The 19548-nt window shown below is 40.1% G+C and overlaps 1 protein-coding gene across 4 annotated transcripts in view; it reads left to right on the top strand.

Moving 5' to 3' along the window:
* FMN1 (formin 1) overlaps positions 1-19548 on the top strand; it is a 431150-nt gene that overhangs the window by 338466 nt on the left and 73136 nt on the right. For all 4 annotated transcript variants that reach the window (XM_055098140.2, XM_063596522.1, XM_034938470.3 and 1 more), the window contains one exon: positions 1428-1520. In XM_055098140.2, the coding sequence (XP_054954115.2) occupies positions 1428-1520 (93 nt within the window). The remainder of the gene's footprint in view (positions 1-1427; positions 1521-19548) is intronic.

Below are 19548 nucleotides of genomic sequence, written 5' to 3'. Positions count from 1 at the left end.
TTTCGGTACCCCTGTCCTGTGACCTAGCATCCCTGTATCATGAGAAATCCCTAGATACCTCTGAAAATGTAGGTGATTCTGACCTTGACTCAGAAAATGACAAAGGGTTCCTTCAAATTGTACTTTCATTTTCAGCACCGTTTTATAGTCCCCCGGGTTGTCTAGGATTTCTGCAATCTAGTTGGCAATATTGCAAATGAAAAGTGTCAGATAACTAATTTCAGAGAACATTTAAGTGGTGTCTTTTGCATTTTCTCTATTTCTGAACTGACATGTTTATTGCTTTGCCTGCAGTATACGTTCTGAGATGCTAGTTTTAAATATGCCAAATTATTGGATAGGAATTTCCCAATGTAAATAAAGATCTCCTTCCCAACCTCCTCCTTCCAAAATACCTTACCTGTGTGTTTATAAATTGCTCCAAGATCTGTAGTGTATGTTTCTGTATTTTGTGAACCAGGTGGCATGATATCTTTATGGTGAAATCCAGTGCTTTATTAATAGGCTTTTGGACAAGAACATATCTAATTTCCAGCCATGGTCAACAGATGAAAGTGATCTTGACTCAGCTCTAGCTTTGTAGAAACGAAGGCTTTCTTTTCCCGGTGCATGCTGTAACTGGCACAAACACATAGGAACCTTGGGGAGATGCCTCTTGGCTGGGTTAACTGCCTTTTGTGATGGTGAACTATGAATTACTGTGGTTTCCCTGTAGACAAATCATAACTATCCAATAAGGTAGGTCATTTTTAAAAAGTCAAGTCACTTCAGACTTGATTATCAAAAAGTACTCTATTACAAATTTTAGATAGTCTATCTGAAGTAAACTATGTAAAATTATTTCCCTTGTGTTAGTAGAGGATTAAAAGGAAGGGTAGGTGAACGGGAAGCATGAAGAACTGACAGGGTCCTCCCCAACCTGGTCTTAGTTCTCATGTTGGGATGCGTGTGTCACCCTGGCCAATCACTAGGTTGGTAGTTCTAGACAACTTGGGTGCCTGAGAATTTCTGCAATATATTTTTCAAGCTCTACTTTTGGAGTGTGAATCTGAGGAGGGCTGAGGCCCTTAATTTCATGAGACTAATCCTCAAGTAGTTTTTGCCTCTCTTTATCTTTGGGAGAACACAAGCAGAATACTTTACCTATCCCAGGTCAGAGACTTTTCTGGATCTCTAGAAGAAAAATGGAAGGATTGTACATTGCCCTGTTCCTCAAGAGTGGTGTAGAATGAACTAATTATTTTTGTTGGTTTGTTTATTATTTCTGGGTTTTGTTCCCCCTGCCCCCCAATCCTGGAATTTGGACCAACAGTAATTGACAAGGAGTGTGCACAATTGATAGCCAAGTGCATAGCACAGTACCTGGCCCATAGCAGGAGCTCAGCAAATCTGTGTTCCTAAGTCTAATTCTAAATTTCTCTTCACAGCAAGTGAGAAACAGATGGTGGTGGTGTGCAAGGAGTCCCCAAAGGAGTATCTCCAGCCTTTCAAGGACAAACTAGAGGAGTTCTTCCAAAAAGGTAGGAAGTTTGTCAGCCGCACATACACGTGGCCCTGAAACATCCTTCATTCCATGAATCTTTCTCTGAGGCCCACGGCCCCTGGCATCCTGGCTGACCACAGGCAGCTCTGGTGATTTCATTAGCCCGTCTTTCCATGGTGGTTACATACTCACGGTAGATAAAGTTGTCCTATAGCTTTCATATCACCTTTCAAATCCATTTTAATATTTTAAATTCTTGAATGCTACTCTGGCTTTTGTAAATTCTCTGAGGACAAACTTTTTTGTCTCTTCATGGAGCTCAAGGAATTCCGCTGCCCGTGTTTACTGACAAACGACATACATGTAAGGCAGATGCGGTCACGCATTTCACATTTGTGGTCAAGCTGGACAGGTGGATGGTGATCACCCTCCTGGTTTTATGAGTGTAGCAACTTGGAAACTTGTGTTATATTTTCCATTCCTTTTCAGATAGGAAAATTAGGGCCAAGTGAATGTCACCCATCAATCACTTGCTACCTATCAGCCCTCTGGGGGTTAGTCAGTGGAAGTGATATGCTGGTATGCATGAGACTCCACACTTTCTTTGAAATCTTAACAGATTTCCTTCCTTCACAGTTTTGGCATGAGTAGGGAACTTCTGTTGATCAGGGTTAGTGAACATGGAAGTATCATGTCTTTTAGATAATTCCTATTCTAATTTCTCAAATTTAACTTAAGATGTAAAACAAAAAGAAGTGTGGGGTTGTTGCAGGCAGCTTTTTTCCCTGCTGGAAAGCTAGAGGAAACACACATAGGAGCCTTTGGGGATATCTCAACATGCTTTTTCTATTACTGAGTAAGGCCACTTGTTACCACACCATCAACAAAAGACTGTTAAGCAGGGTGAATGCATAAAGTGTGGCCAAACCAGCTTGAGAATCGGCAGGGAAATTCTCAGTCTATGAGTCAGAGGAACTCCAATTCCAGCTGCTGTTCCCTTGGTGCAGAGACCGTTGCTCCCTTCTCCATGATGAAAGGTTGTCTGTATTGAAGTAGGAGAAGTCAGATTTCTCTCTCAGCCATTACAGAACCTCATATATGATGGAAGAAATGCTGTCAGACAAAGTACCATCTTGAGAGCAAAGATACCAATACTTGTGTGCTATGTGACTATAGGAGATGGATTTTATAAGTGACTTATCAAAAAATGCATTGCTGTATAATTATACTGTGTAAATATAACCTAAGTAGCCTGAAGAAAACCACGAACTACTTCCCTTTGCTGACCCCAGTTAATAGTATCTGCTTTTTACATATGTAGAATTAACTTGAAATGAGGCTCATGTGTACTTGGATTCCATCTTTATTTTTAATTGCTATTCTATTTCTAGAAAATTTTGCCATGTGCATGTCAGGGTACTATTCACCTGCATGCTGTAATGCTCTTAGAATCCTGCCTCTGCAAAGCAGCTAGCTTATATTGTGAATTTTATTCTTTTTGTTGAAAAGACATAAATATGAATAGATTTAAAACCTTGAGAATCTTCTTTGGTACCTTGGAAAAGCAATTTGCAAATCCCCATTTGGGATAATGTGTTAGCCTCTTCTCTACTAGGGCTCCCAAGACAATTCTGGTCTATTCAGAGAAAGGGAATTTATATGAGGGAAACTGGATCTTATGTCAGGGAAGTAAAGGTATGGCCATAGGAAGCTGTTCTAAGAAAGTCCTAGAACAGTGGTTCTCAACTCTCTTGCATACTAGAATCACTTAGGAGATTTTTAAAAATCTTGATACCCGGGCCCAACTCTAGACCCATCATCAGCATCTCTCAGGGTGGGGCCAGGCATCAGATTTTCTTTCTTTTTTCTTTTTTTTTTTTTTTTTCACTCTCCACGTAATTCCAGTGTGGAACCCAGATAGCCAGTACTCTCTAGCTTAGTTCACCTTTTAATGTGTATTCAAAGATTTATTCTGAGCCTGCTATAGGTTAGGCTCTATGTTAGAGACCAAGAGTACTAAGATTAATTGTATACTCCTACACTCTGTCCCAAGGAATATCTTAATGGGAAAAGATCTATAATTGAATACAATGAGCTCTTTTTTGTTTTTTTTTGTTTTTGTTTTTTTTATTTTTTTGAGGTGGAGTTTTACTCTCATTGCCCAGGCTGGAGTGCAGTGGCGCGATCTCGGCTCACTGCAACCTCCACCTCCCGGGTTCAAGCGATTCTTCTGCCTCAGCCTCCCAGGTAGCTGGGATTACAGGCGCCCACCACCATGCCCGGCCAATTTTTTGTATTTTTAGTAGAGATGGGGTTTCACTATGTTGGCCAGGCTGGTCTCGAACTCCTGACCTCAGGCGATCCACCCGCCTCGGCCTCCCAAAGTGCTGGGATTACAGGCGTGAGCCACTTTGCCCGGCCAATCAGCTCCTGACTTACAGATGAGGTAAAAGTGACAATCAGCTCATCAGCTCCTACTTTACAGATGAGGTAAAAGTAACATTAGGAATAACATCAAATCATGCTGAAGACAAAACCAGCCAAAATATGACACAGATTGAATTTGAAGGAAACATTACCATTCTATTAAAAAAATTAAGAATATAAAAATATATATACTATTGTAGGAATCTTAAACATTCCCAATACCGTATGGTAGAAAAGTCTACTGTTGAAATAGCTTGTTACAATTATTTCATTACTTAACTCATTTTGTCAAAACAGTCTAGAATTGTGCTGTTTGATGTGGCAAGCACTAGCCACATGTGGCTTTTGAGCAGCTGAAATGTGGCTAATCCAAACTGAGATGTCTTATGAGGGTAAAACACGGGGTTTTGAAAACTCAGCAGAAAAAACATGTCAAATATTTTATTGCTGATTTTTTTTACTGATTGCATGGTAAAGTGATAACATTTTAGATATGTTAAATAAATAAAATGATTAATATTCATTTATAGGTAAGTTAATAAATATGTTAATAACCTGACAAAATATATTAGCTAAATTATATTTCTTCTACTTCTTGAGTGTGGCTACTAGAAAATCTAAATTGTACTAGTGGTTCACATTCTATTTCTATCAGAAAGTGCTAGTCTAGAGGCATGTTCCGTAGGCTTTCCTCAGCTCATTCCTACACTCTCTTCTCATTGTCGCCCTGCCTTCTCAGCTTGAATCCTAAGTTACTGGAATGCAGAGTTTCACAAGCTAGCCCCTTGCCCACTCTGGGCCTGGCCCTTGTTTGGCTCTCAAGTGGGGCTACGTAACCAAAGGAGGTGACAGCTTGCTACTTGGTCAGGCTGTTACCTCTACGTTTCTGAAATGTATGGTTTAGGGTTTGTGGTTAAGAAATACATTATAGTTCACAGCAGTATGCTATGATGTAGGGGCTGGGTTTTTGCCAAATTGCAGTATATACAAATGGAGTATCTCCTCTCTACTGTTTAGAGTTCCAAATAGTAGTTCCTTTATTGCGTAGATATTTCACTGATTCGTAGAAAATGTAGGATTTTCCATTTGCCACAGATAGGCACTATTCACCATAGATAATCAAATTTCTATGACAATTGTCATACAGTTTATAGTATTTCATCTAATATGCTATTTATTGTAAGAAATACCATTATTACATGTACTACTAAAAAAGAAAAATTGCTGCCATAAGCCACAACACATAGACTCTTAAGATGTACCCCAATATCAGAGGCTCTAAAACGTGAAAATTCTATCAATTTTGGAGTTGGTGTAATGTGGTACTATAATTAGGCATATAGAATCAGAGAGGAAGAATGCCCAACACTTTTAGGTAAGACTTTCAGCAAAGAAGATATTTTTGTTTAGAGTTGAAAAAACAAAATAATAATGATGGCAATGATAATGTTAATATTTACTGAGTGCTTCTATCTGCTAAATACCATGGGGAACAAATCACCTTTTTACTTAGTCACCATGACAGTCCTTTGAAGTGAGTACTGTTACCGCCCTGCTATACAGATGAGGAAATTGAGGATTAGAAATTCTCAGCAGACAGGCTACAAAGGGCATTCCAGGCAGAGGAAAACACTGCAAGTCTCAGAAGGATGAAAGACATGATGTGTTTGGGAAATGGCAAGCAACTTGGTGTGGCTAGGTCACAAGGCATATGAGAAGAACACAAGACCAAAAAGGTGATAAGAGTCACAATATGACTTGCTAAAGAATCTGAACTTTGTCTGACAGGCCGCAGATAATATTGAAAAATAATGTGTACAGGAGTGACATGATCATGTTGGATTTGTTTGCATTGCTTTGGTTTGTGCAATTATTTTGCAGGGGGTATATCTCTTTGCTTTTTGTTGTGGCTGAGAAATATGTTAGTTATAACTAACAGTAATATATAAAAAAATTGGACAAGTAACAGACTAATTAAGAACTTGAGCAAAAGCAATGGCAAAGCCGAGGTAGGAGGATCACTTGAGGCCAGGAGTTTGAAACCAGCCTGGGCAACAAAATGAGACCCCATCTCTCCAAAAATTAGTTGAAAGTGGTGGCGCCTGTAGTCTCAGCTACTTGGGAGGCTGAGGTGGGAGGATTGCTTGAGCCCAAGAGTTCAAGGCTACAGTGAACTATCATTCTCCGTACTCCAGCCTTAGCAACAGAGCAAGACGCTGTCTCTAAAACAAACAAAGCAATGGCAGTAAAAATAAGAAGGAAAAGACATAATTGTAAACAGTAAAGGGCTGTTTTAGGCATTACAGGACAGGTTAATAAATTGGATGTACAAAATGAAACAGAGGAGAATAGGGTAACTCCTTTTTCTTGCTTGGATAACTGGTTGGATACTGATAAGACTAGATTTGAGATGGAAGACAGTGAGGTCAACTTTAGACAGGTTAACTTTGTACATGTGAGACGCGCAGGTAGAGATGCTGGGCTCATGGGAGAGAGCTAGATGAGACAAAGGTTCAAGTCATAGGAATGAATGAGATAGCCCAAAGAAAAGAGTGTAGAATGAGGCGATACCTGAAGTATCAGAGTATCTGAGCACAGGATATCATATAACAAATGTAACTGAGAAAAGATACTTCTGTACTTCTACAGCACAGCTTATACAGAGTGTTTTGCAAGAAAGCTAATTCTCTATTAGGAGTCTTATCACTTATAAAGTTTTAAGCAATTGTGTTCTGTATGCCTGAGAAGTCACATGCGTTGTGACTCAGGATTATTTTTATATCAGCTGCAATTCAGCTCTAACAATCATGATGATTTAAATTTTCTTCTGTAAATCATATCCTGTTGCCACACTCAGATGGAGATGATGCGTTTATCCTTATGTCTTTTTCATTCTTCCCTTCTCAGAATGTCCTTATATAGTGTTATTTGACAAAACTGTGGTACTTTTTCTTAATGAATTTCATTTTCTGAGAAGAATTGAATGTAATTTTAATGGCACCACTTGGCGGGGTTGCAAACTCCATGATATCCATGCCTTTTTTCTTACGTGTCTTTTTTCTTTTCCACACTAGGCTCTTGTTGAAGCTGGTTTATAGCTCAGTTCAGAATAACCTTGTGCAGGCATTTTGTGAGCTCCTGCTTTCCCACCCTCAGATCAAACATGGTCATAATGATATGGCCTTCAAAACTGTGATGCTCACATTAAAAGTTCCCATAAACATGGCAGGGATCCTATAATTAAAAGAAGGCGCAGAGCAACTGATTAGATCCCAGGTATAGATCTTGTAGGTGGTCTTTTCATGCTGTTAAGTTGGTCATTTGTATTTATAGCTTTGGCAGGGAGGGCTGGAACCTAAACTAGCTCTAATCCCAGCACTCTCCCACACTTGGCCTTATCTCATTCTCCGTTAATTTCGCTTGGCATCCATGAATGGAGCCAAATTCTAAATGATTCTGCGTGAACCATTCTAGCCCTAGTCTATGAAACTATTTTCTAAGTTTCTTTGACCAGCTGAGATTAGAGATACTGTTTTTTTTGTTTTGTTTTGTTTTTTGAGACAGAGTCTTGCTCTGTCACCCAGGCTGTAGTGCAGTGGCGCGATCTTGGCTCACTGCAAGCTCTGCCTCCCGGGTTCACGCCATTCTCCTGCCTCAGCCTCCAAGTAGCTGGGACTACAGGCACCTGCCACCACGCCTGGCTAGATTAGAGATATTCTTAATATCAAAAATTGTTTTAGTTTACCTATGTAACAAACCTTCACATGTACCCCCAAACCTAAAATAAAAGTTAAAATAAAGAACTATTTTCTAGTAAAAAATAGATAAATTTACCAGGTTTAAAATAAACAAAAGCAGTAATTCTGATTTTCTACATTGAATGCAAAAGGAATTATATAAATAGATGAGTATTCCATGACAGCTGGGACTGTGTCTGTTTTGTCCTGTTCACTTACTTGTCCCAACATCATATAGGCTCAGCCTGTCCCATGATAGGTGTTAATAAGTGTTTGTTGAATTTATGAACAAACAGCTTGAATTGTGTAACGTACCTAGAGGCTATTTTTTCCCCCTCCTTGGGTTTTCTGTTTAAATCCTTTCAGAATTGCTGAATCATCCCAGAATCTGAAGAGGTACATTTTTGGTCGATAATACATTTCTGTGGTCAGACCTCCTGGATACAGAATCATCTTTCTATGTTGGGCATATGCATGTAATCTATTCTTAGTAAATACTTTAGTCAGATTAGATTGACAAAGGCCATACTTAAATCTCTAAGTTGCAAAATAAGAGCAGGTTATTACATAATCTCTTCACTTCAACCCCCAGAAATAAAGAAACAAAACTATCTGAATCACCATATTCAACCACTAAGGTTACAGAGATCAGGAAAGGTCAGTAATCTGAACAATGTAACCTGTGAGGGAAATAATTCTGACGTCCTTTACAAAGCTTGTGGAAAGAAGAAGTATGGCTAGAGAACATGAACTCTGCCTGAGCCAAAATGGGTTCTTGTGTACTTCACTGCTACTCAAGAAAATACCGACAGGCTTGGTTCCAAAGATCATTAAATGGCCAAGAATTAAGATAATCTCCTGTGACTTCCAGATCACTTAAGTAACAGAACAGTAATCCTTGGAAGATGAAGAAAGCTATTTGGCTAGGCCCAGTGGCTTAAGCCTGTAATCCCTGCACTTTGGGAGGCCAAGGCAGGCGGATCACCTGAGGTCAGGAGTTCGAGACCAGCCTGGCCAACATGGCGAAACCCCATCTCTACTAAAAATACAAAAACTAGCCGGACATGGTGGTTGTGCGCCTGTAATCCCAGCTGCTCTGGAGGCTGAGACAGGAGAATCGCTTGAACCCAGGAAGCAGAGGTTGCAGTGAGCTGAGATCATACCACTGCACTCCAGCCTGGGCCACAGAGTGAGACTCCTCCAAAAAAAAAATAAAGAAAAGAAAGCTATTTTATCACAGGTCTATTAAGTAGGCTTTTATCTAAAAGGGCTAGAGGGGATTTTTTTCCCAGAAATTCCTGCAAAGAGCGTATGTTTTCCCCCCGAAGTCGGTTTCTAATGACTATCCAGTAATGGAGTTGTGAAATTATGGTATTTCCATACATTGGAATACTAAGCATCTTTTTAAAAAAAAAAAAAGTCTGTATGTATTGACCTGGAAGGATCCCTAATGTATATGTTTAAGTGGATAAAAGCAAGGATCAGAAGAGTAGTTATGTTATTATTAGGTATATTATTTTATCATTCAGATAAAGATGAAGCAAAAAATGAATACTACCTAACAGAACAAATAAGAACTAACCTAAGACTGGCCGGGCGCGGTGGCTCACGCCTGTAATCACAGCACTTTGGGAGACCGAGGCGGGCGGATCACGAGGTCAGGAGACCGAGACCATCCTGGCTAACACGATGAAACCCCGTGTCTACTAAAAATACAAAAAAAAAAAAAATTAGCTGAGCGTGGTGGCAAGTGCCTGTAGTCCCAGCTGCTCAACAGGCTGAGGCAGGAGAATGGCATGAATCCGGGAGGCAGAGCTTGCAGTGAGCCGAGATTGCGCCACTGCACTCCAGCATGGGTGACAGAGTGAGACTCTGTCTCTGAAAAAAAAAAAAAAAAAGAACTAACCTAAGACTGATATTCAGCTGGTCCTCACCATAACACCCATACAGGTTGCCTGTTCTGCTAGTTAGTACCTATGTTATTGTTAAATATTGAGACTATTACTCCTAAAACTAATCAAACAGGTTCATTGCTGCAGCAGGTAGAAAATAGGCAGATGAGGTTCATAGGCGTATGCAGATTTTTCATAAATTTGGGTATTTTAACCAGTGAATACCTCTTAAAATATTAAACAAATTTTTTTTGAAAAACAATTTTCTATAGTACTTCGCACTTCACATTTTTCCCTAAGATTCTGCTTCCTATTCATTGCTTCCCCATTATTATACCAACTGGGGTCCCTTAGCCACCTGAACCTAGAATTGGAAACCAAATGGTCTTACTCACAGTCTCATTACTTTCATTGGGTGCTGAACTGGACAACTTAAAAGGAAATCTGAAGGTCCCTTATCAAGCAAGATCTATGAGCTAGTACCTTGGTTTCTTTCCTATGGCTGCCTTCTTCAACATCGCTCTAGATGGCTCTATCTAATGGAAGCCTCCCAGTCAATGAGAAAATGCAAGGAAATGTTTAAAGGCATTGAGAGCTCAAGACAGTCCAATACACACACACGTGTGCACGCACACACGTGCACACACATGAACCTGCTGGAACCCCTCCGTTCTTTCTCCTTGACTTGGATTGACTTCACTTATTTTGCTCATGGTTCCATCATCACTTCAGTTTCAGGCGTCACACTTTTGTGATGTTATTATTAGGTATGTAACATGAACCCTAATTCACATTATGGTCAAGAAGAGACCTCTAATATGTAGGGTGTTTTACCTATTCCTCATATTTTTTTTCTTATTGCCATAATCCTGTTCTTTATTTCATTTGGGCTCTTCATTACACAGGTGCTTCAATGTACACTTTTATGAATATGCCAAAATGAGAGAGTAAAGATCTCTCAGATTACCCCGACACAGACCATCCTTTAAACCTAATCACAAACATAGAATCACATCTCAGTCATTTATATCTTGGGATCATTGTCAGGATCTGACCTCTTCCATGGGTATTTGCATTTTAGGCCTTAACTCTAATTTTTTTGTTTGTTTGGTTTTTTTAGATGGAGTCTCGCTTTGTCACCCAGGCTGGAGTGCAGTGGCGCGATCTCAGCTCACTGCACGCTCCGCCTCCCAGGTTCATGCCATTCTTCTGCCTTAGCCTCCCGAGTAGCTGGGACTACAGGTGCCCGCCACTACACCTGGCTAATTTTTTGTAATTTTTAGTAGAGACGGGGTTTCACTGCGTTAGCCAGGATGGTCTCGATCTCCTGACCTTGTGATCCGCCCGCCTCGGCCTCCTAGAGTGCCGGGATTATAGGCATGAGCCACCACGCCTGGCCTTAACTCTAATTTTTTAAAGAGTTTGTCTCCTGTTTTTCTGGAACTCCTGACCTCAAGTGATCCACCCACCCCAGCCTCCCAAAGTGCTGGGATTACAGGCACGAGCCACCACGCCCAGCCTTGTCTCCTGTTTTTAAACACTGTCTCAGAACTACATGCTAGTGGAAGAGAGATGGTAGTGGTTGGGTTTGGAGGTAAGATATTATTTGTCAGATAAGTATCATTAACTCTTACAGGGTCTTTCCTAGAGCAGCAGCAGATATTTACACACACACACACACACACCCCTACATCTTTTCAACCTTATGGAACTTATGGAACCAGTTTATTTGCTTGCTTTGGTAGAAGAGGGGACTATACCTTAAACTGATTTTTACAACTTTGAGTAGGCCCTTAACCGTGTAAGAATTGAAGTATTACTAAGGACAACCTAATGATGGTGTTATTGGGTAATCTCTTCATTTCCCTTTCATCATGGCAGAATCCAAGATAGTTTGATGAGACTCTGGAGCTGCAATTGCATTAACCTCTTTCTGATGATTGGAAATGTCCCCAGGTAGAAGTAGAGGATGGAGCCAAGTCAGTCAGGCTCTTTGTTTCTATGTACAGACCTCGTTGTCCCCTTGTGAATTCACCCTTTTCACATTTCATTAGTTTGTTTTGGAAAAACTAGGAGGACATGAACTCATCCTTTTTTATGGCTGCATAGTATTCCATGGTATATAGGTACCACATTTTCTTTATGCAGTCTATCATCAATGGGCATTTGGGTTGGTTCCAAGTCTTTGCTTTTGTTAATAGTGCTGCAATAAACATACGTGTGCATGCAGCTCTATAGCAGAATGATTTATAATCCTTTGGGTATATACCCAGTAGTGGGATTGCTGGGTCAAATGGTATTTCTGGTTCTACATCCTTGAGGAATCGCCACACTGTCTTCCACAATGGTTGAACTAATTTACATTCCTACCAACAGTGTAAAAGCATTCCTGTTTCTCTGCAGCCTCACCAGCATCTATTGTTTCTTGACTTTTTAATCGCCATTCTGACTGGTGGGAGATGGTATCTCATTGTGGTTTTGATTTGCATTTCTCTAATGATCAGTGATGTTGAACTTTTTTTCATGTTTGTTGGCCGCATAAATGTCTTGAGAAGTGTTTGTTCATCTCCTTTGCCCACTTTTTGATGGGGTTGTTTGTTTCTTGTAAATTTAAGTTCCTTATAGATTCTGGATACTAGGCCTTTGTCATATGGGTAGATTGCAAAAATTTTCTCCCGTTCTGTAGGTTGCCTGTTCACTCTGATGCTAGTTTCTTTTGTTGTGCAGAAGCTGTTTAGTTTAATTAGATTAAGCAATACTTTTTTCTACATACATACAACTTTTATTATTTTAGTAAGAATACTTAGCATGAATTCTACCCTCTTAACAAATTCTTAAGTGTGCAATACAGTCTTATTAACAATAGGCACAATAAAATGTTGTGTTTTTAAGTGTTCTGAATGTAGTGAGAGAGCTTTGTGCTTGAAGTCAGAAGACCTAGGTTTGAACACTGGGTTCACCACTTAACCTTTCTGTGTGATTTTGCAAAGGATTTTAAGTTCTTGGGGCCTTTTTTTTTTCTTGTCTGTAAAATGGGAATAGTAATATCTAGTACACAGTGTCATTATGAAGATGAAATTAGATAACATACATAGGAAACCACCATATAAACTATAAAGCTTTAATAAAAACACATTGGTGTTACATTTAAGGCATTCTTATTGTCCCACTTTGACCTTCTGTGAGAAACACCAATATACTGAAAATTTCCCTCCTGAATTTTTAGTTCTGGTGTGTGTGTTGGGGGGGGGATTGGGGAGCATGCTATACTTGACTTCAACAGGTGCATAGCACTTCATTTAATTTTGCAGCAATCCTTTGAAACTGATTTTTTCCATTCCTAACTTTCCAGATAAGAAAACTGAGTCTGAGGGTCTTGGTAACTTACTCAGGGTCAGGGTGAGCTCAATCCCAGCGTTGTTACTGTGCCATCCTACTAACTTAGAGAACCACTTAGTTTCTTTTGAGTCCCAGGACCCTAGGGGTAAATAGAAATAAGCATATTTGTTTCATCATCTAAAGGAGAAAAGTATCAGAATAGTAGATTTGCCTTAACCTTGGGTAATAGCTTAACCTCAAAGATTCCTTTTCTGTGAGGTCTTAATAGAGGTCCTCTTTTACCTTTCCCAACAATAACAACAAAGTTTCCATTGTAATTAGTAAAGAATCGCAGTGACAAGTATTTAAGTATTTTATGGAATCAGTATTGAGCTCTGCATCTTGCATAATGGTTGTTCTCATGATAAATTGCCTCACGTAATTATTGGCCTAGCCACCACTTTCTCTTTGGATTCTTGACAACTATGGCAAGGTTTTCATCAGTGATTGATCAAAGATGCTATCACAAGACTTCTCTTTGATTTATACGGTTATTGTCTTCTTCATAATGAAAGAGCTTAACACCTGTATTGCCTTCTGGGAGTTATTGTGCATAATACATGTTATATAATACATAGTTTTGTAGACAATGTCCAATTCTGGAAAGATCTTTTCATTCTTTCAAATAATATGGGTATGTTTCTTCTGCTGAGTTCATTTGGCCTTAAATGAATTGTGGCAGCTCTAGTAGGAACACAGGACTAATGTTTGTGGAGCAGTTAGCTCAGATCCTGGCACTATGTATATCAGCCGCTGCTGCTGTTATGTCATTTTGTCAAATCTTATCGGATGCTTCAGACAGTGGGTCTCAGAAAGTTAATCACAGAAATTATATTTACCCAGTGGTGCGAATAGCAGTGGTTCCAAGTTCAAGTGGCAAAGAATTATTTACTACAGAGGACGGCCATAATTTTAGAAGGAAAGTTATGTGCATCTTTTTCATCTCCTCTAAAAATAAGCCAGAAGCAATGAATATAAGCTGGATTTCTGTTAAGACCTGACACTTTATTTTTGTTATATGTATAATTTGAAGATAGTCATGTGTATAATTAGAATAAAAGGTAAGTAGAATTAGCATAAGTTTAAAAGGTACCAGATATGCATGGAACTTTTATAAGGGATTATATTTTTCACAATTAAAATATTTTACATATTTTAAAGTATAATTATTTCTATAATTACATCTTGATGATATAAGGGATGTACGTAATTCCATTTAAGAGGGCAGGTCTGATAGATCACACTTCATGGCTACCAAAATCAACAATATTACCACCTAGTGGCTGCTGAGTTGAACTGCAAACACATGATCCTTGGGATCCACAAAGACCCTGTCTCAATAGCTAAAAATGATGGAAAAAGATAGTGAACGCCACTATAATTAACAACTTCAATGGGCCTTGATAACCGTTAATCACTGTAACACCCCAGCTCTGCTTTCAAACAGATTGGGAGAATAATGAGAATTTGCTTTTCCATTTATTGAGAAACTGAGCCTTGAAAAAGTCGTGAGCTGAGGCTAGAGAATGTGATTATTTAATTCCGTAATCCTCTTATTAATCTTCTGAATTGAGAAGTAGATCTACCTTTCCCTCCCAGTTTTTTTATTTAAATTTTGATTTATTTATAACATTTTTCAGTGAAAATTAAAAATTTGTATTTGAGTAGATCAGAACTGTTTTAAACAGAGATAAACTGGTTTTCTCGTTACAGGAAATATGCGATGTTAGTTAGTTCGTGTGCTTTTATAAATTTAGCAAAACCTGAGTGCTCAACTTCTAGAAGTGAAGTGCCAGTCCTGATAGCTCATCCTTACTCCATCTCAGAGTCAGGCATTGAGACCTTTGCTATTTACTACTTCCCCTTTCGTTTTAGCATCCACCAACTTGTTGACATTCAAATTATTCATTGAAATAACCAAACCGTCTGCCCACTGAGCTCGTTGCACCATCCCATTTCCTTGCTGAAATAAAATGTGGCGTGAGTAATTGTAATATAGTAATTCTAAGGGAGCATAATATATTCAAGTAAGTAATGTAGAAAGCCACTAAAAAGTCTATTTGAAATTGCTCTTCTTCCCAGGAGGGCACTGTTCTCTCTTTAATAGATTCCCTTTGGCTTCATGATTCTAGGATTAAGCCTAATTGCTAACATAATATATGTGCGTGACCGTTGCTTTCTTCAACTTAAGCTTCCTCTGGCATTGGTTTCTAGCTTGTAGTCATGACTGTGGCATTAATTGTAATTGGTCTGAGCTTCATGTGAAATAGGTTCCAGCGTGTTGACAGCAATTAATGGAGCTCCATAGTCCTGGGTAAGATTCAAGGGGTGGGTTTTGCATCTCTTTCAAATTGTTTTCTCATTGTTTCTGTTGTAGTCTCCTGGGAGACTGTAATAAACAGAGGCTGGCTTTAGAATTGCACAAATCTGAGTTCAAATCTCTCCCCTACCTTTCTTTCTTTTTTTTTTTTTTTCTCTTTTTGAGACAGAGTTTCGCTCTTGTTGCCCAGGCTAGAGTGCAATGGTGTGATCTCGGCTCACCACAACCTCCGCTTCCTGAGTTCAAGCGATTCTTCTGGCTCAGCCTCCCAAGTAGCTGGGATTACAGGCATGTGCCACCATGCCCGGCTAATTTCTTGTATTTTTAGTAGAGACAGGGTTTCTCCATGTTGGCCAGGATGGTCCCGATCTCCCGACCTCAGGTGATCTGCCCGCCTTGGCCTCCCAAAGTGTTAGGATTACAGGTGTGAGCCACCATGCCTGGCCCTCTCCCCTACCTTTCTGAGCTTGGGAAGCTTACTTCCTCAAAAAAAAAAAAAAAAAAAAAAAAGCTGAGGTTCCCTCATCTCAAAGACAGAGGTAGTAATACCACCACCATAAGGTTATTGTGCCCATCAAACTTGCTAAAAAATGTCAGCCATTTGACTATGGGTCTTTCTTTCATACTAGTACAGATAAACTTTTTCAAACTTTTACGTATTATTAGTTTAGGGCTTTCTGTGTTCTAGGCACTGTGCTGCATGTTATGAATACAATGATGAGCAAAAGGAACACAGTCTTTGCCTCTGGAACTTATATTTGCCAGTGGATATTTTATAATTATAGCCAATTGGCAATAGGAATCCACAGTGCATAACCCACCGCCTCAAAACTTAGTAGGCTACAACAATGTATGCCTATCTCTCACAGTTTAATGAGTTGATTAGACTTAACTGGCTAGTTCTTGCTTCAGGTCTCCTGTGAAGTTGGAGTTAGATTATGGCTGGAATTGAAATCATCTGTAGGCTGCAGAGCCTCGGCTCGGGTGGATGGAGGGTGGGGCTTGGCTGGGCATCTCTGAGAGCCCGTGCAGTCACTCCACATGGCTTGCGCTTTCTCATAGCATGGTGGTCTCGCAGTAGTTAGCCTTCTTACATAGTTACTGGCTTTTTCCTGAGCAAATGTTCCAAGGAAAAGAAATTAGAAATTTCCTATCCTTTCAAACACTGGGAATGAAACATCACGTCACTGTTGTTCAAAGAAGTCACAGTCCAGTCCAGTTTTAAGGGAGTGAATAGACGCCACCGTTCAACTAGAGAACAGCACAAACATGCAGGGAAGGAAAGAGCTGATGATGGACATCTTGGAGACAAGCTACCATGGTGTCCTAATTGATCGTTCCTCAGATTTGTGTCTCTCGATATCTGGACTCTTAACTAGTAGGCTTTTTTACTTGACTTAGTCCATCAAGATTTATAAAACTGACCATTTGTGCTTGCCCTAGGAAAATGGATTGTATAATCTTTAAGTGTGAGATAAATAGCAAAATACATATCTGTTCTGGTTCTCGTAACTCCTTCAGGATGGATGGTATTTCCAGGAGACAGGATTTTCTCATTCTCCTGAATCACTCTCTTTGTTACTACACAGAAGGAAATACACAGCTTCATAAATACTAGCCTCACGAACCCAGTTCCACAAAGTGATTCACATGTTACATGCCTACTGAAACACACAGGAACCATCACGTCAGCCAGAATATATTTCCTAGGACTTTAATATAAAGTCCCATTTGCTGCAGTTTCCTACTCCGCTTCTTCTGAGATGGAGTGATGGAATGTGTAGAAATAGTTAAAAGCCATGTCTAAATCACACTGAAAATATTTTTTTCAATTAGTTTATCTACCAATGTTATGTTCCCAAAAATATAGATAAGAAACCAGAATCTGGAATTTATATTAAAGTTCATGAGTTTTGATTACATGTTCCAGGTGGATCAGTCTGAAATACAAGCCTTACTTTAAAATAATGAAATGATTCCCTTGGATCTATGAGACTTCTTCTCCAGGGACACACTACATATACTCTGAGATTAAAACACTGTGTGTTTTGTCTCTCTGTATTTCTCAAAGATATTAAATGGACAACATCCAAGAGGCATCTAAGAAGGAATAAGCTAGAAAAGTAGCCTGTATTGTTTCCCACGAACTGTGATGATCCAACCCAAGATCAATGAGCTGTCAGAAAAAGTGGGGGAGAAGTTCCAAGCAAAAATATCTAAAGTAATAGCCAAGGGGATAAAGAAAACCACTGGCTGGATAAACGGTGATAAATGCCGGTGGTTTGTTTGTTTTTAAATTTTGTTTCTGTCTGTAAGTCCCTCTTTCTGTGTAATACAAACTCTTGTACTGTGTGACACTCCTGTGTCTATCTTTCAAAGATTGGGGAGGGTGGAATGAGCAATTATCTGTTCTTCTTTAAACAACGATTCTCCCACTGTTTAGAATTTAAACAGTGTGTGCACATTTTCTTTTCGGTATTTCAGTTGTCCACAGTTACAGTCCACTCAATGTTCTGTACAAATGGGGCATGATGACCCACTGGCACAGCTTCCTCTCATGTTTGTACCATTTCCATACCCTCCCCTCCCTCCTGGACACCTGTGCTAATCAACCAAGGACTGCCTCCCACCCACACGACTGCCTGTCCTCATCTTTGCCTCCTTGGCACTGAACGAAATAGCCAAGCTTCTGAGATCCCTGGAACTTGCCTGTGTGTGGAATCCCACATGCTCTAAAATGCCTTTCACACAGCTACTCTGTTTTTGAAGCAAAGTGATTTTAGTCATTTGTACGCAGCTATGTGCAGAGATGAGAGGTTTTGGGCATGCTGTTAGTCCTCGGTAGTATCTTGAATGTGCTGATACCAGGTGATTACAATCTTCTAGTAGTGAGAAGGGAAAAATAGAGCTGCCTGGAGCTAGATATTCAAATAATATCATATCATGGCTCCTCCTGGGAATATGATCATCCTTGAAGTGACTTAGTCCTCACTCCTCTCCAGAAAAAAAGCCATTTCTTCCTCCAGCTTTTTCTGCCCTCTCACCACCACAGCCCCTTCGGTCTGGTTAAATCTGAGCCACACAGATGCTCACTAAGGGCTAAAACAACAGTGGCAAGAGGAGGCCAAGTTAATGGGTGAGCAGCGCCCTAGACTGGGAGTGCTGAGTTTCGCCCACAGACCTCAAGCTGCCCCCAGCCCATTCTGCTTTGGATTTCAGGGCTGCAGCTCTCCTCCCGGGGAGGATTCATCACTTCTTAGGTTTGTTCAACGCTGGTTTCTTATGTTGCCAATATGTGGCTCTGCAAATAAATGCTCACAGGGAAAAATCGGAAATTGGTCTTATTGACTTAGCGGTGTAGATCTCCCTCCCATCAAGTATACGGTTCTTCAGTGTACCTGTAGTTAGTTCTGGATAATTATAAGCAAATTAACAAGGATTTTTTACATTATTGTTTCCCATTTCATGACTGAGTTGCTGCCATTAGCACCATACCTGTGAGCTAAGCAGTGGCGAGGTTGATTTTTTTTTTTTTAAGCCTAATCTTATTTTGAGGAGAAATCGGTTCTCAAGAGAATCTTCTCTCTCAATCCTACTTCCAGGACACTGATGGGTGCAAGCCATTATTGATTTCCACAGTCTGCCAAGAGTATAAATGAGAAGTCTGAGTCTCTTGTCTCAAGAAGCCAAGCTTCTGATGTAGGCAGATAAAAGAAACTATGTTTGGAGTAGCTTATCATCATTAACAACCATAAGCATTTCCTGGCTAATGGCCCTTCACATGTAAAGTGCCCTGCTGTGGAATCCGGGGGCTTCAGGTCCCTTGTGCTCAAGACCTTGTTTACAGTCCAGTCTACGAGACAAGCAGAACACTAAAATGGGAACTAGTGTAGCAAATGCCAAGCATCCAGTGAAGTCTGAAAGGGCTAGAAGTTCACCTGAACACAGTTGTCCTTGCTGCCAACGCCTGAAGGGTGGGTTGGTGCTGACGCTCCGTGGTTGAGACTTTTACGTGAATGGTTCAAAATGTCCTGTCCTCAGGGAGAGGGGTTCCAGTTCTGCTGGGAGTGGGTGGGCAGGGTGCAGAAAGCAGTAGACCTGAAGCTGCCTGTGAGAAGCCAGCCGCTGGAACCCATCTTTGCTTGGCTTGCTGGTCCTTGGCTTTGATCTGGGGGCACTTTCTCATGAGAGTTCTTCCTAGTCCTCCTCTGTCCCATGTGACAGGCTCCTCCCAGTTTGGTCCCGTTTCAAGGGAAATGAGCTGTTTGTCCAGTCACCATCTCTGGGCTGTGTAAACAAGCAGATGGGCAA

Source organism: Pan paniscus, chromosome 16, assembly GCF_029289425.2.
Source record: "Pan paniscus chromosome 16, NHGRI_mPanPan1-v2.0_pri, whole genome shotgun sequence".
NCBI classification, from domain to species: domain Eukaryota; kingdom Metazoa; phylum Chordata; class Mammalia; order Primates; family Hominidae; genus Pan; species Pan paniscus.
The sequence above is the reverse complement of the archived record's forward strand: the minus strand, read 5'-3'. Positions and strand labels throughout refer to the sequence as shown.